At 39.7% G+C, this 15,287-nt stretch overlaps 1 protein-coding gene across 1 annotated transcript in view; it reads right to left on the minus strand.

Moving 5' to 3' along the window:
• LOC105906016 overlaps positions 1–15,287 on the minus strand; it is a 65,577-nt gene that overhangs the window by 37,104 nt on the left and 13,186 nt on the right. The window contains exon 6 of the mRNA XM_031577968.2: positions 1,827–1,999. Coding sequence (XP_031433828.1) covers positions 1,827–1,999 — 173 coding nt within the window. The remainder of the gene's footprint in view (positions 1–1,826; positions 2,000–15,287) is intronic.

Raw genomic sequence — 15,287 nt, forward strand, 5'->3', positions numbered from 1 at the left:
ACATTGTGTTGGTAGTGGTATGTACTTTTTAAATAACCATAACTTGCTCAATTTTCAACGGATTTACAAACGGTTTGGTTTCTTACAAACGTTATTAACGTGGTTATAATTCGGGATGCTTTTTGGATATTTTTAAGAAAATAACATAATTATTTATAAGTATGCAGTGTCATAACTACATATCTGACGTTTATAACAAACCAACCCGTTTAAAAATCGGTTGAAAATTGAGCAAGTTATGGTTATTTAAAAAGTACATACCACTACCAACACAATGTTATGGGTGAGCGAGCTGCCTGGGGCAAGATGGCCGCCATGTGCGGACGTTCGACTCCGTTGGCTGGCAACGCGGACGAGATATCTAGCCTTTATATATATCTATGGCTGTGATGACAAGCAAACGTGTTACTTGTTTGATTCAAGTCCAGCAGATCAGTGTATATTATAAAAATATTTAAACTGTTAAATTGTTATTGCAAAATTATTAAACATCTGAACTGACAACAGCCCAGCACAGCTCAAGCCTCCACAGTATAATCATTGCCATGGCCTTCACATTGTTCAATAAACATCCCTGAAAGTGAGCTTCATATATTTTGGAATTAATTTATGTATAACATGGTAAAAAGGCCGACTAAGTTAAGTGGTAAGTAGTAATGTTAATGTAATTTCTGAAGTCCCGTTTTCTCCATGGAGAAAAGAATGCGTGCTATGTACACATGTATCAAATAATAAGCCAAAAATATTCAAGTTGACTTCAAAGTATTTTCTCATAAGAATAAAGAAATACCCAAAGAAAGAAATACTCAACTGTCCCAGCAAAATCCCAACCGGAAAACGAGAGGAAGGTTATCACAACAATAATTCTTTAAATGGAGTTACACGTGGTAATTTAGGCTACTCCTTTTCAGGAAACAGCACAGAAGTTCATATTCAGAACAAAGTGAATAGCCTACTACTAAATGGCCAAGTGGAGCTTAAAATAATATTAGGAAACTTTGGAAACTACCGGATAAGTTCCTTCGGAATCTACCTCAATTGTTTCCCTTGTTTTGGGTATCCAAGTTCAAGGAGGTGTGCGACAGTGAAAAGTGAATGACAGGAAAGGGAAGTTTATCGTCTATTACATTGTTGAATGATTTTTATACAGAACATACAATAGATTTTAATATGAAACTAAATGCAGGACATATCGATTGAGCATCTGATCAGGCTCTCTATGTTTCTGGCTTTCTGCATCATGCGACCATAGAGTATATTATGTGTAATGGCAATTCTTGCATGACACTGACTATTATGATGACTCTAGTTGTATGAACAACTTCACATGCTTAGTGCTACTAGGCCTATAATACAAAAATGTAACACGTACAAATGAAGATATTCATTTTGGTTGGGTATTACATAATGCACCTTATATTACATTTTCATCATAAAGTGTAACTCCCACATTTTGTAAGATCTTCATTCTAATGTATTACATATTGCATTCAAGCTGTGTACAACAAAATGTGATAGGTTATTACATAATGAAGTGAAAATGTGTTACTACATAACGCTGTGTTTTCACATGATGCATTACAGAGTGAACTGAATTGGGCCGATATGAAAACACTCATTTGACGTCATTACCGAGACTGCTTTGCATAGTCAACAACAATTGTTTACTTTTTTTTTACTAATTAAACAAATTCTGTATTTTTTATGTGAAACGTATCTGAGAGAAACAGTAATCTGCTAAGGCATACAAAAGTCTTGTTAGTTGTGGTTCCTTTTATTGTAGTATCAATAATGATATTTTGGATTATTAGTATGTATTCACTTACAACACTTTGATTTTTTGGCATATCTGCGTCCTTCATATACAAAGGCAGCATCTTTCTTCCGAACTGTTACAGCATCCTCTTCTAATGTTTTGGATTTTGATATCATCATTCCCCCAACTGCGTCCAAAATTCGATTGTAATAGTCTGATTTGGTCTGCATCATCTCAATCTGTCTGTTAATGAGAAAATAACAAATAGACAAATACACAAATACATACATAGATACAAGACGACATTTTCAGATTCAGTTCAATCTTTTAAGTCACCATGTGGTTCGTTTGTAAACACTTGTTTACTTGACTGTATAATTAGTAATATTGCTAATGAGACACTATACTTACAGTCAAAGAACACACATCTAGTTCCAACAGGTTTGCATTTAAATTACTGTTTTTAACACTATATGAGGCATTCTTTATCAATTTATTTAACAGAATATATGTTTAACAGAATATATTTAACAGAATATGACCTTATACCTTTCAGTAAATCTTTTGGAAAGTAAAAAAACAAACTTACAAGACCATTAAGCAATGCGTGAGCCGGTTTTATATGAGAACTGGATGTAACAGAGGCTTCACACAGTTTAGATTCAGTCCGCTATACAAACATTATGATCAGTGTAGGACACAGGAAAAGCAAAGTGTTTCCATACAGGTAATTTTACAGGGGGAAGGCAGTTTCTTCGTTTCAATTTCTCAATTTGCAATAGCCAAGTTGCTATGGAAACTTGCCAAGAAAATTAGAGTTTCAACAAGAGCGTGAGGTGAGTAAGCAGCACGTGAAGGCAGTTAGCATGAGCATGCCAAAAGCAAGCAAAAGTGTGAATGCTAGTGAGAACACTAACGAGAACATGAGACGAACCAGCAAGACTTAAGCTTAATTTAGACTTATTGGAAAGTGTCGCTCAGCATATGGTCGGCGACAAAAAAGAGAGTGTCGCTCATGTTGCTGCATATATGCTTCAGTGAACAGTCTCCTCCGCTCAACGGTCACGTGACACTCGAGGAGGCAGGGAGGCATTGTACAGGTGGGGATATTTTCTCACTAGCTCCGCTAGCCTTTCCTACAGCGTTGAACGCCTAAAACCCAAACAAGGAGGTCAACGGCACGTGCCTTCTATCTAACCAATCACACTTGCGCTACACTATCTGACGTAGTCAGGGACAGTAGAAATTTCTCTTGGTAGCAGACACTTCTAGACGACGCTTAAAAGTGTCGACCAAGCCCTTATTTCTGTCGGCGACGGTTTCAAAAGTGTCGAGAGACTAAGCATAAATTTGGCTTTAGAAATCAAGAGTCTGAAGAGAAATTTGAATTGAGAAAATTAGAATTAGAGCTGTTTGGAAAAGAGACCTCAGTTCCACTGCCCTCTCCAGGTGTGGCTGTGCCGCCTAGAGCTCCTTTGATGGACATTGGCAGAAATATCAGGATGGTACCACCCTTTTCAGAGCGGAATGTGAATAACGGAGCATTCACACGCTTCCGTTGGAATGCGTTGCGCCAATGTATGGCGGAGGAGGAGTCTGGCGCATGGGGTTCTGTTGATACCAGAGACGTTATAGTGAGATTGACAGGTCAACAAACCAATCACGCCACTAGCAAGCTGCTTACCTTGTAAGCAGTAGCATGCTAACATTAGGTAGGGTGCTCACACACCTCGCAAATCCTATCAGACGTATTTTTCAGTTACAATAAAGGGGTTTTTACATTGTACAGTGTCTATTTCTCGGTAACTTTTAAAAAATCTAAGCAAAAAAAAGTCAAACAAACAACTTTTGGGTACAAATACGACCATCTACGGAGTTTGGTCGCCATCTTTTTTTTTTTTGAGCTTGCCGCTTTCTAGACGTGAGCATATACGGGATCTGATTGGCTAGCGCCTGTGCTGTCAGTTATGCATGAAAGGCAATTTGATTGGCTGACGCATGCATTGCCTCTCGAAAAGTTGAACATTCTTCAACTCTTGCTGCAAGCAAAGCATGAAACGCAACGCACGGGAACCCAACGGAGCCATAATTCAGTTCGGCAAAGGATGACGTCACCCCATTCAAAGTGAACTGTGTACTGTGTACTGTGTACTGCCTCAGGATCTGCTGATCATGTTCTACACCGCAGTCATAGAGTCTGTTCTGTGCACTTCAATCACTGTCTGGTTTGGATCGGCCACCAAACTGGACAAGAACAGACTCCAACAGTCAGTCAGGTCTGCAGAAAAGATCATTGGTGCCAACCTGCCCACCATCCAAGACCTGTACACCTCCAGAGTCAGGAAACGGGCAGGAAAAATCACTGCAGACCCCTCACACCCCGGACACAAATTATTCAAACTCCTCCCCTCTGGTAGACGCTACAGATCACTGTTCGCCAAAACCTCCAGACACAAAAACAGTTTCTTCCCCCTCGCCGTCTCACTACTGAACAACTAACCCACTGTAGCATATATATTTATATTTATATATTTATCCCTGCACTTTTCGCACTCTCCACTTCTTCTTTGCACTACTGTTGTGCAACATTTCACAGCTACTGTATATAGCCATTCCGCCTTGTACATACTTTTTTAAACTCCTTAGTCCATTGCACTGTTGCACTGTTTGTTTGTTTGTATTGTATTGTATTGTATTGTATATTTTGTGTAAGCACACTGAGAGTCACTTTACCAAGTCAAATTCCTTGTTTGTGCAAACTTACTTGGCCAATAAAACCTGATTCTGATTCAACCCTGACGGATCAACGCATTCCAACGGAAGCGTGTGAATGCTCTGTCAATACTTCCTCTACTTTGAAAGGGTGCCTGCTTCTCTGAAGCGGCCAATAGAGACCAGGACCCTGGTCTTACAATGTGTCCTGTTTTGGTAGGGTGCAGTATGTTTTTCAGTAAAGCAATCCTCTTGCTATGATACCGCCAAGGGTGCTATCCTGCGTGCATATGAGTTGGTGCCTGAGGCCTACCACCAGCGCTTTCATAACTATAGGAAAACAAACACACATATGTTGAGTTCCCTCCAGAGAAAGAGCACTTGTTTGATCAATGGTGTAGTTCACAGAAGGTTAGCCCTAGTAGAGGAATTTAAGAACTCCATATCAGAAGCAGTGGCAACATCTAGTGGGGCAGCACCTAATCCTCTCATCAAAAATGTGGTAGCTCACCTGATGTGAAACCTGATATTGTTTGTTATTATTTCAAGAAAGCAGACCGTCTCCACTCAAAATTTGAGTGCCTTGCCATCTCCACTTAGATCTGGGTACAGTCATCCAGCTGAGGACTTCTGTTCTCTTGAGGCTGAGGGTAGTGATGGGGGTACTAACTACTTCCCATTTACAGGGTTTCTGCAGGTTTCAACAAGTTAAATTTAAGACTTTTTATGACCATGATGAATGCAATTTAAGACCTATTTCACGTCTTTTCACATAGACTTACGCGTACGTCGTCATTACCCCACAAGAGAACGACGACCCCCTGATAGATTGAACATGTAGTCTAGAGACTAACCTCTAACAGTGGGGCAGAATACACCCCAGGGTTAAATCTGGGAATTGAGGCAGTCTACCCTTTCCATAGTTCAGGAAATGTTATTTTGTTAATTTGTTAAATGTTATTATGTAACATTGTTAAAGTAAAAAGGACTGTTATATTAAAAAAGAAAAGCAAGTTTCTTTAAGGTTAAAGACTGTTAGAAAAGAATAATCAATAGAGTGAATATTACTTTTACTTATGGGGATTTAAAAGTAAAGGGGGAGGAATGTTGTGTATTGATATTGAATTAAGTTTGTTCCCTCGGGGCATCCGTAATACCCCACTATTTACCTGCATAGAATGCTGGGTATTTTTGTCCTATGAAACATACAGTAAAGAATGCACGTGATTTCTATCACGGTCTCATGTCCGATCATTACTTTGTTGTATAGCACACTCTATACTGATACAACTGTCTCTCAATGAAATCTGCCAATCCAAATCGCGTAATGTAAGACGTCTTGTCCTTTCCCAACTTGAAGGTTTTAGCGATGTCAGAATCAGGGAACATGGTTTGAAACAGCTCACCTATGTCATCATTGCTTTTATAGGACTGATGTTTTGCTACCGTGTGTAAAGTCCAGAGCACCTCCGCTTTTAATGTTGGCGTAGATCCGAACGCTGTCCGGATGTCGCTTACCGGAGTTGTAGGCGTCAAATTTGATAGAGCAGACAGGGTCGCACTGGGGCCGGGTGATGCTCCCAATGAACCAATACAAAATTGGGTGATTGCAGGTGTTTGCTTCTGGCTTTTTAGAGTGGCGTTATGTTTTTCTGACCTTCCATATGACTCTAATGCTTTCATACCCAAAGAAGCTAATTTCAGCGTTTTCTTGCACAAAGTGCAGCTGGCTTCAAATGGGTTATTTTCGACTGGCTTCAACCAAGCACTAAATGCACTGTTCTCGAGACAGATCTCGTTGAACTTGCACTTACCCATATTCGAAGCAACGTTAACATAAACAATTTTAAGGCACCACGTTATCCCACAACGCACATCGCAACACACTACCTTGGCGTGCTCCGATAAATCCTGACCGGGCTGAAGTTTGCCGTGTTTTTATTGTTTCCATTTTAGGTTTCGTTTTGTTGTGGAGTGATCCCCAAAACAAGTTTAAAACTTTATAAAAGTCACATGTAATCCAATACATTTTTATGACCAGTCAAAATCGTAATTAAGACTTTTTATGACATTTTAAGGCCTAAAATTCGGATTACCTGATTTGAGACTTTTTAAGGACTTTTTAAGGACCCGCGGAAACCCTGATTTATCACCTGGGGATCTGTCTCTCTGCCTAGTAAGGATAGAAGGCCTGTGTGTATACATAGAGACAAAGGGTGGCCCAGCCTTTCCTGTTAGAGGGAGTTGTTCCTCTTTCATAGTATACTGCCACAGGGACCCATGTGTTAGTTCAGGGTTTTGAAATGGGATTTGTGAAAGTGCCATTACATCAAGAGCAACTCTTCTGATCTGGTGACTGGAGCAGTGGTTGTTAGAGTGCATATTTGCCTCCGCCTTGTGTTTACAGAGTCTGAAAGCGCGTTGGCTACCTCATTGTCATCTTTTTAAGGTCTCCCAGGGGGGAACTCATTGCAGAGCAGAGTCAACCAACAACCTATTCACAGTAGTGGTGCCTGAGGGAGGTGACAAGTTGAAGCCATCCTGTTATTTCCTACAGCAGAGGTTGCTGCAGTGCTGGAACTGTGTTATGGTGGAGTTGCTGGTCATATGGGGACCCTTTATGTCCGTAGTCAGAGATCCGACAAATGCAGGAGTTACCTCTGTAGCCGGCTTTCACAGATTGCTCTCACAACATCTGAGGTGACTTCATCACCACACAGGTGACTTTCAAGGCAGACACAATGTTTAAGACTAAGGGCGCTTATATGGTACTCCGTACTACACGTTTACGGACACATGGGAACGCCTACACATAGGTGGAACGCCCTGGAACGCCCTCTCCGTCGTCTCCGGGGCTCTCGGAGAGCCCTCCCGTGCACCGTTGAAATTCCTGTCGGTCCGTCATGACGTGCTGTACAGCGACGGATACCCCTTGGCCGTGATTGGTCCGCTACGACATCATTTCCGAACTACATCATTTCCGGAATCTCACATTTCTGAGCCTTGCGTTTCCTGTTTCATTCCCTATATATCACAATACCGCCATATTTAAAACCCACATGAGCGGCAGCATCTGACAGAGTAGCGTCAGAGCCCGGCAGGAGCAGACAGCAATTAAAATATTTTGTCCAAACTACCTTTGGACATATTCATTCATATCATATCATGGGACATATCCAACAGCCTCATTAGAATCTGCATCGACTATGATGCCATCTGACAGAAATATCTCCATACAGTTAATTTCTTTTAAACTTGTTTCATGATGCATTTGCCGCCTGTAATCGCGTTATCACAGCTAGGGCACAAACAAATTCCCGCAACAGGAAGAAGGCTGTTATCCTAAATGTGAAGTTATTTTATTCTCAAAAACGCCCGACCGGAGCCCGACAGCAAGTAAAATATTTAGTCACTCACACAAACAAGCCACGTTAAACGCACAAGCGCGCACAAGAGGGAGATAAGCATATTGAAATTAAATTATTCACATTGCAAGAACGGAATAAAATGGCCTACACATTACACACGCTAGGCATCTGTATATGCCTAAATAAAACTCAAGTTATATGCTACACCAGAAGAGGCACGAATAAAACAAGTCTTACCATTGAAGATCATTTTTTTTCTTGAAAAATGTAAGTACACGGCCACGTTCGTTATAAAACTATCTACATAGTCCAACCATCGAGGTTTAATCCATGTTGTTGAGGAGAAAGAGGATGGCATCAATCATATTTCATTAAAGCTTCACACTTCTTACATTGGACATATCAAACAGCCTCATTAGAATCTGCATGGACTATGATGCCATCCGACAGAAATATCTCCATACAGTACATTTCCCCTCATCAAGTGTCGTTTTAAACTCTCCAGATGACAGTTTCTTTAAAAAAAAAAAAAACACAAAGTGATTTAATTTACTCTCAAAAACGAACTTCTGCATTATTCATGGATACCATGTGACGTCACTGCGTTTAAGCGTCGCCATCTTTGTGTCCGAAAGTCTAGCTGAGCGTCGGTCACAACACAGACAATAGTCGGTCACAACCCGCAGAAAGTTAAAATGCCCTGCTTATGTTGTGCTGATGGATGCGACAATAGTCGCGAAAATTACCCAAAGAAACAATTTAATTGTATACCAAAAGATTTAGATCGGCGGAATAAATGGTTGGCTGCAAATTAGAAGAGACAACTGGCAGCCAACATCTAACTTCAGATTGTGCAGTCAACACTTTGTATCTTCCTGCACCACTATCCACGGACATGTTGATTTTGTGTTCAGAGCCTGGGAATGACTGACATGTTAAGTGAAATGCAGCACGTTGATACAATCGTGAATAATTGCTGTGTCTTATCAGAGCTAAACTCTCCTGAGCAAGCTAGAGTGCTAATAGTTAGCGAGCTGTTTAGCCCTTCACTAAAGGCTTTAGCTACACCTAGCTAGCCCACATTGGCACTCTTAACCACCACTAAAATAAATCGGTTGATAATCGCTGTTTGAATTACTAAGATGTCATGTGATGACATACATATTTTTTGTCTCCAGATGCCATATCTTGGTGTCGTTCACCCATCCTGCAACTGCATATTGATGTACTTTTGAAAGCCTTCAGGCTATCTCCGGTGTATGGGGATGGATTGTGTACAAGATAAATATATATGTCGGGAAAGGACAGTTGGGGCAGACGTTTCGCAGACTTTAAGGGACAAAATAAAGTTGCCGATAATAAATATGGATCGCAGCCAATAATCAATGTTTTTTCTAAATATCGTTGTCTTTCTGCTTCATTCAGATGTGCTGTGTTCGTAGTCATGACTCTGTTCGTTGGCTAACTATGAAAGCTAACTAACTAACCACTAGAATTAGACAATACTGCTTTTAAAAAGTCTAAATAGAAAACAATACCATTATTATATTTATATTATTATTATATTATTACTATATATTAATATATATGACTAACTACCTACTATTGGGTACAAATACAATGGGAATAACGGTAGAGTTGGACACAAAGATGGCGGCAGGCTTCACGGAAGTGACGTCTTTGGTACTCATGAATATGAAGCAAACATGTTCCAGTGTTGGGAAAGTTCACTTTCTACATGAACTAGTTCAGTTCATAGTTCACAAATTTTAAAATGAACTAGTTCAGTTCATAGTTTATAATTCAAATTTTGAACTAAGTTCACAGCTCCAAAAATGGAGTTCTTTTTTTCAATATGTTGCGAGCTATAATTTTTCTGCAATACCGCTCTCGGCCTCTACGCAATTCGGCGCACACACATTGTATTTGCTTAAAACACACAGAAAACACAGCTGTCACTCGGCTATTACCGGACCAATACCTTTCAAACTCGGTGATAATATTCACAACTCATTTGTCCTTCATTCTATCAAATATGATTAAAAGGCATATGGTATTGCACCCGTGAGGCAAGCGAGTGGAGTTTTGTTCAGTTATCTCTCTAGACTGATTACTGACCAACCTTCCACCTTTGAATAATGTAACTTATAAACACTTCGTTTTAAAGCGCTGTGGCCGTCCTTAAAAGATGTGTCAATAAACGAACTTCTCCATCATGTAAAGCGGACACGTTGACTTCACTACTTATTAAGATGTTTTAAATATGGAATGCTTTATCGCGCAGGCCACAGTCTCCCAATTTGCCAAGATGCTGATTATGGATTATCCGTGTGCACTGCCCTGCTATTGTTTCTAACAATACAATATTTCTTTGTTTGAGTGTGGTTGTTTAGTGCGATGGGGGTATATTATCGTTACTGTCTATAAAGCAAGGCATTGCAACGGGAAAAATCTCCTGCTCATCTCCATTTGCGCCCCACCTGTCACGTCTCTGCGACCCACCAGTTGGGCTCTCCCCACACTTCGAGAAACGCTGCGGTAGGGGGAAATTGACAGGGTGGTTGCAATAATAATTTAAAAAAAATATAGCTGCAAGCAGCGATGCGGATTCCTCCAAAGATTGCGAAACCAGGGGAAAATTTATATTCTTCACAATTTTGGAAAGAAGAGTAAAAGAAGGAAAGAAGAGTGAAGAAGGGAAAGAAGAAAAGAAAGAAGTGTCTTGCTAAAGGACGAATCGACAGGGAATTGAACTTACAACCTTCTGATTACTAAACGACTTCTCTACCCCTGTACCACTGACGACCAGGTTAATATCTCAAAGATTTGCTTAGATAGTACTTGACTTCCTGTTTGCGCATTTTTTCTGCTGAATTTGAGTGGCTGTACCGGACAAACGGTTGTGAGGATCAAAATTTTGTTGATTAAGTTTTGTGAGGCTTGGTCTGAAGATCATCTCTGGTGATTTTGAAGAAGATTTGACCAAAATTGTAGGAGGAGTAAGCTTTCAAAAGTTTTTTGATAAAACCGGGAATAACAGAAAATCTATACAACCGAAAATTGTCGCCATTGAACGTCGAATTCGTCTTTATCCAAGGAATCCAATGGTACCTCATTTTTGAAAATCGGTCAAACGGTTCAAAAGTTACAGCGTTAACAAAAGTCCAACTTTGACCCGTTGGTGGCGCTAGTGTGGTCTAGTGGGAGACATGAAACTTGGTGTGAGTAAAGAAGGGACTGTCCTTAATGAGTGTGCCAAATTTCAGAAAAAGTTACCATACGGTTCTAGGGGCTGCCATTGACTCCCATGGTACAAGAATAATAATACCTACAAAAACAATAGGGTTCCTCCTGACGGAGGAATCCTAAATATATTATTTTAGGAATTGATACACATGAAGTGCAGTTTAAGGCAAAGGGTAGTGATGGATAAAGTTTTCTATAAAAAACAAGTGAAGTCTTTCATTCTCACTTTCCACTCTAAAACTATGAACTGAACTGGTTCAGAATTTAAATGGTGAACTATGAACGTGAACTATTCATGTTTATTTGTATGAACTGAACTTGGAACTGGTTCATGAGAGGTGTGAACTTGTACAACACTGTCAGCTTGTCGGTCTTGACGTTCAGATGCTGTGCCTAAGCTAGCTATACCATCGTCTCGTCACATGATCAAATAGAGACTTGACATTGGACCACAACATACCTATTACCCAGCAATCATCATTGCAAATCTGAATATGACAAAAATACCAAAGAAAATAAGAACGTATTCATTTCATGGAATCGTTTTTTAATAGTTTCGATAGTGTATATAAGATACGCATATCATTTGGTTATAGAGTGCTACTATTTTCCCCACAAATAATACCTACCATGATAGAGATAAGTTTGCCCTTTCAGGTGGTTATATAGCATTAGACACACACTTAAAAAATAATACACCTGCTGCACTTATCGTCTGACTAGTGACAGCTGGTAAGAGGGTCACACGTGTGATGAGAGGTGGGAGGAGGGAGATAAACAACGACGATTTCTAACTTACAAAGACGTTACAAAGCAACGTGTCTTCGACAAAAAAAACGCTTCCCCACCTACTGTTCTGGCGGTGAATTGTTTTCAGCACCCCCAGCCTTCGGAGAACCATAAAGGCAACAGAAATGCTAATAAGTCCGTCCTATCCGTCCGCCCGCCCATCCGTAACGGAGTCTGAGTACCATACTGGCACCTTAAGAGGGACTGAAGGTCAAGTACAGATTTCCCCATATGTTCCCCATAGGTTCTTCTGGCTTGGGCTAAAGAAAGATATTCTGAGCACTAAAGACCAATTTCTGCTTAGTCGGGCGACACTTTTGAAACCAAATAACAAACAAATTTTAAAAAGAAAATAAAGAAACTCTTAAAATAAAAATAACTCTTTCAATCTGGCTTGTTTATTTTGTGTGATATCACACTTAAAATTAGCTGTTGACTAAGCAAGTTCGTGTAGCAGCTAGCTAACTAGCACTAGCTGCTAGCTGTCATGAGGTAGTGATACAGTTGTTATGGTAGAAACTGGTAAGCATGTAGCTATCAGTGTAGTAGCTAGTAAACTCCCGTCATGAACTACATTCGTTTGATCTGAGGAAATATAGAAAACCCGTTGCCAAGTAAACAGAACATTAAGCTTAGGTTGTATGGTACTAAATGGTATTAAAAATGAAACATAATGGAAGTTGTCTGGACACTTCCTTGACTGTTGCTAGCCATCCCTCATCCAGGAAAGTACTGGTTTCATGAATACTATTTCAAATACTTTTCCATGATCCTGTATAAAAGCACATTAAGTTCCTCAAAAATTCTAAGACACACCAGCTGAGAACCATTGATCTGGATGACGTTGATTTTCTCAGTTCTGCTTGGTCAGAACGCTTTGATCAGATTAAGGAACTTTTCAATCGTCTCTCTGAAGCCATCCTTGGCAGCAATCTTGCTAAATTTAACTTTGGTTAGGCGATTGTTATGTACTTGGGTAAGGTGGTGGGTCGGGGGCATGTTCATCCAGTTGAGTCTCTTTGCAGCTTTCCTGTGCCTACCAACCGTTGGGAATTGCATAGGTTCTTAGTGATGGCTGGGTATTATCGAGGGTTCTGTTAATTTTGCTACCATTGCCACCCCACTGACTGACCTCCTTAGCCCTAAGCCCCTTTAGCATGGACTGATGTGTCTCAGCAGGCATCTGATGCTGCTAAAGCCTTGTTGGCTAGTGCTCCTGTGTTCGTTTTTAGGAACCCTTTTGTTTGGCTGTTGACGCCAGTGATTGTGGGGTGGGTGCTTTCCTGTTACAGGTGGGTTCCGATGGTGTGGAACAACCAGTTCGTTATTTAGGGCCAATGATTTTCCACGTTAACGGAAAACGAACGGAATTCGCGGAATGAACACTTTGAAACGGAATTGCAACTTTGAAACGGAAATATCATTTTGTGCATACAAATCGCCCAAATTCCCCTGTATTTTGGGCTGCAAGGCTATATTTCTTTCAAATAAACACAACAACGATTGCATCGATGAACAAACATTAATTAAAGAACAAAACCACTGAGAAAATGTCACGTCTGCGCTGAACTCTGCTCCGGCCACGCCCCCCTTTTCAACGGTTGACCCACAGATCTCCGCTAAAGCCACATTCAGTCACATTCACGTGCTCGTCTTCCCAATCGCATTTAAAACAAAAAATGTTTAGTCTTCTGTTCTGTTGATGGCTGGCAAACAACAATATAAGAAGGGCACATATTATTCACTCATTTTAAGCCATCAATCTACCTCAGGGTGAACAAAATGAGCTGAAATGGAAAAAAAAAACGGAATTCACCCAATGTGAAACGGAAAATGCATTTTTTTTAAACGGAAAATCATTGGCCCTAGTTATTTTTCAAAGAATTGTAATCAACACCAACGGACCTACTTTAGCATAGAGAAGGACTATTGCATATTGTTGCATTGAACTGTTTAATCTGCCATTCGTCTTGCACAGAGATGCTATTTCAAAATAAAAGTCCCTTCCTAAATTCATGCATAGGGAATTGAAGGGATATTTGTTTGAGTAGAATAATGATGAAGTAAGGATCGGAATTTTCTTTAACCAAATAGTGCAGGATTACTCATGATTACTGTTCTGAATGTGGAGAACTAATGATTTTGGAATAGAGTTCAAAGGCCAAGCCTAGTTCCAGTGGCCAACCAATGCATGACATTTAATTTCAACTTCAGATAACATGTGTAAAAGGACTTCATGAAATTAAGACATGAAAACACATACAGAGCAAACATTGCAAAAATGCCTCGCAATTTTTTAGAAATCACCACCACAATATCTGATCGCAAAATTTACACACACACTAAGGCTGGGTTGCACCAACATGGATTAAATTAATCCTGGTTTAGAGTTAATCTAGGGTTTGTAAATCTAGGTTTAAACTGGTTTATAATTAATCAGAGATGTGTTGCACATCTTAATTTTAACCCTGGATAAGTTAAACTAGTTTAAACAAGGGTTAAAAAACGGATTAGTTTATGTTCAATGTCCGCCATGATTAGGGATGGGTATCGTTTGGGTTTTTTCCGATACCGGTGCTAAACCGATACTTTTAAAACGATACCGGTGCCTGAACCGATACTTTTTTTTTTAAAAGCACAAAGCGACGATTGACGACATCAAAGAAAGGCTTTTTTAATTGTTTTTCTTCAAATTGAACAATATATTAACTGTTTAAAGTATATTATGAATAGAAATACATACAAAACACTTGGCTTCCAACTACAGCTTCAAACTTTTTAACTTCAAACTATGAACATTATATTAACTGTAAACAACAGTTTATAGTATACTTAAATAAATATAAATAAATAAATAAAACAAACAGCTTCAAACTTCTTTTGCAAAAATATGAGCATATTTGCCTTTGGAGTCAAAAATGTGTTATATTGTTTGCATTTATTTCATGAAATTTCACCATTTCATGATTTGTTTATACCTATCTTTTCTATCTTGTTTATAGTTAATCTTGTTACTTGAACACACTGAGTACAAGAAAATGTGTACTGCCCCTTTAAGAGACTACCGTTGGTTAAATGTAGCTGTCATCTCTTTATTGTCTTCGGTTGCTGATCTGCCGTTGACTCTTGCCTTCTCTCCCCTCTTTTCACGCAATAGTTTTGTTGCATTTGCTGCACGTCGCGATGTTTGAATCTTTTAGTGTGAAATACAGCCACACCGTTTACCTTTAGGTATTTTCTCTGTTAAAAGGTTGATGGCTAGTTCTGTTTGTGCTTGCTCTGTGAAATGCTGCCTGCTCTTCACTGTCATAAGACTGTTGCTATGAAAACACCAATGAGCGTGAGCGACACAGGAAAAAGTTTACATTGGGAGCTGGGGCAGTTTTACATGTGCCCCACGGAATCTGCCTAGCGAC

Source organism: Clupea harengus, chromosome 12 (assembly GCF_900700415.2).
Source record: "Clupea harengus chromosome 12, Ch_v2.0.2, whole genome shotgun sequence".
NCBI lineage: Eukaryota > Metazoa > Chordata > Actinopteri > Clupeiformes > Clupeidae > Clupea > Clupea harengus.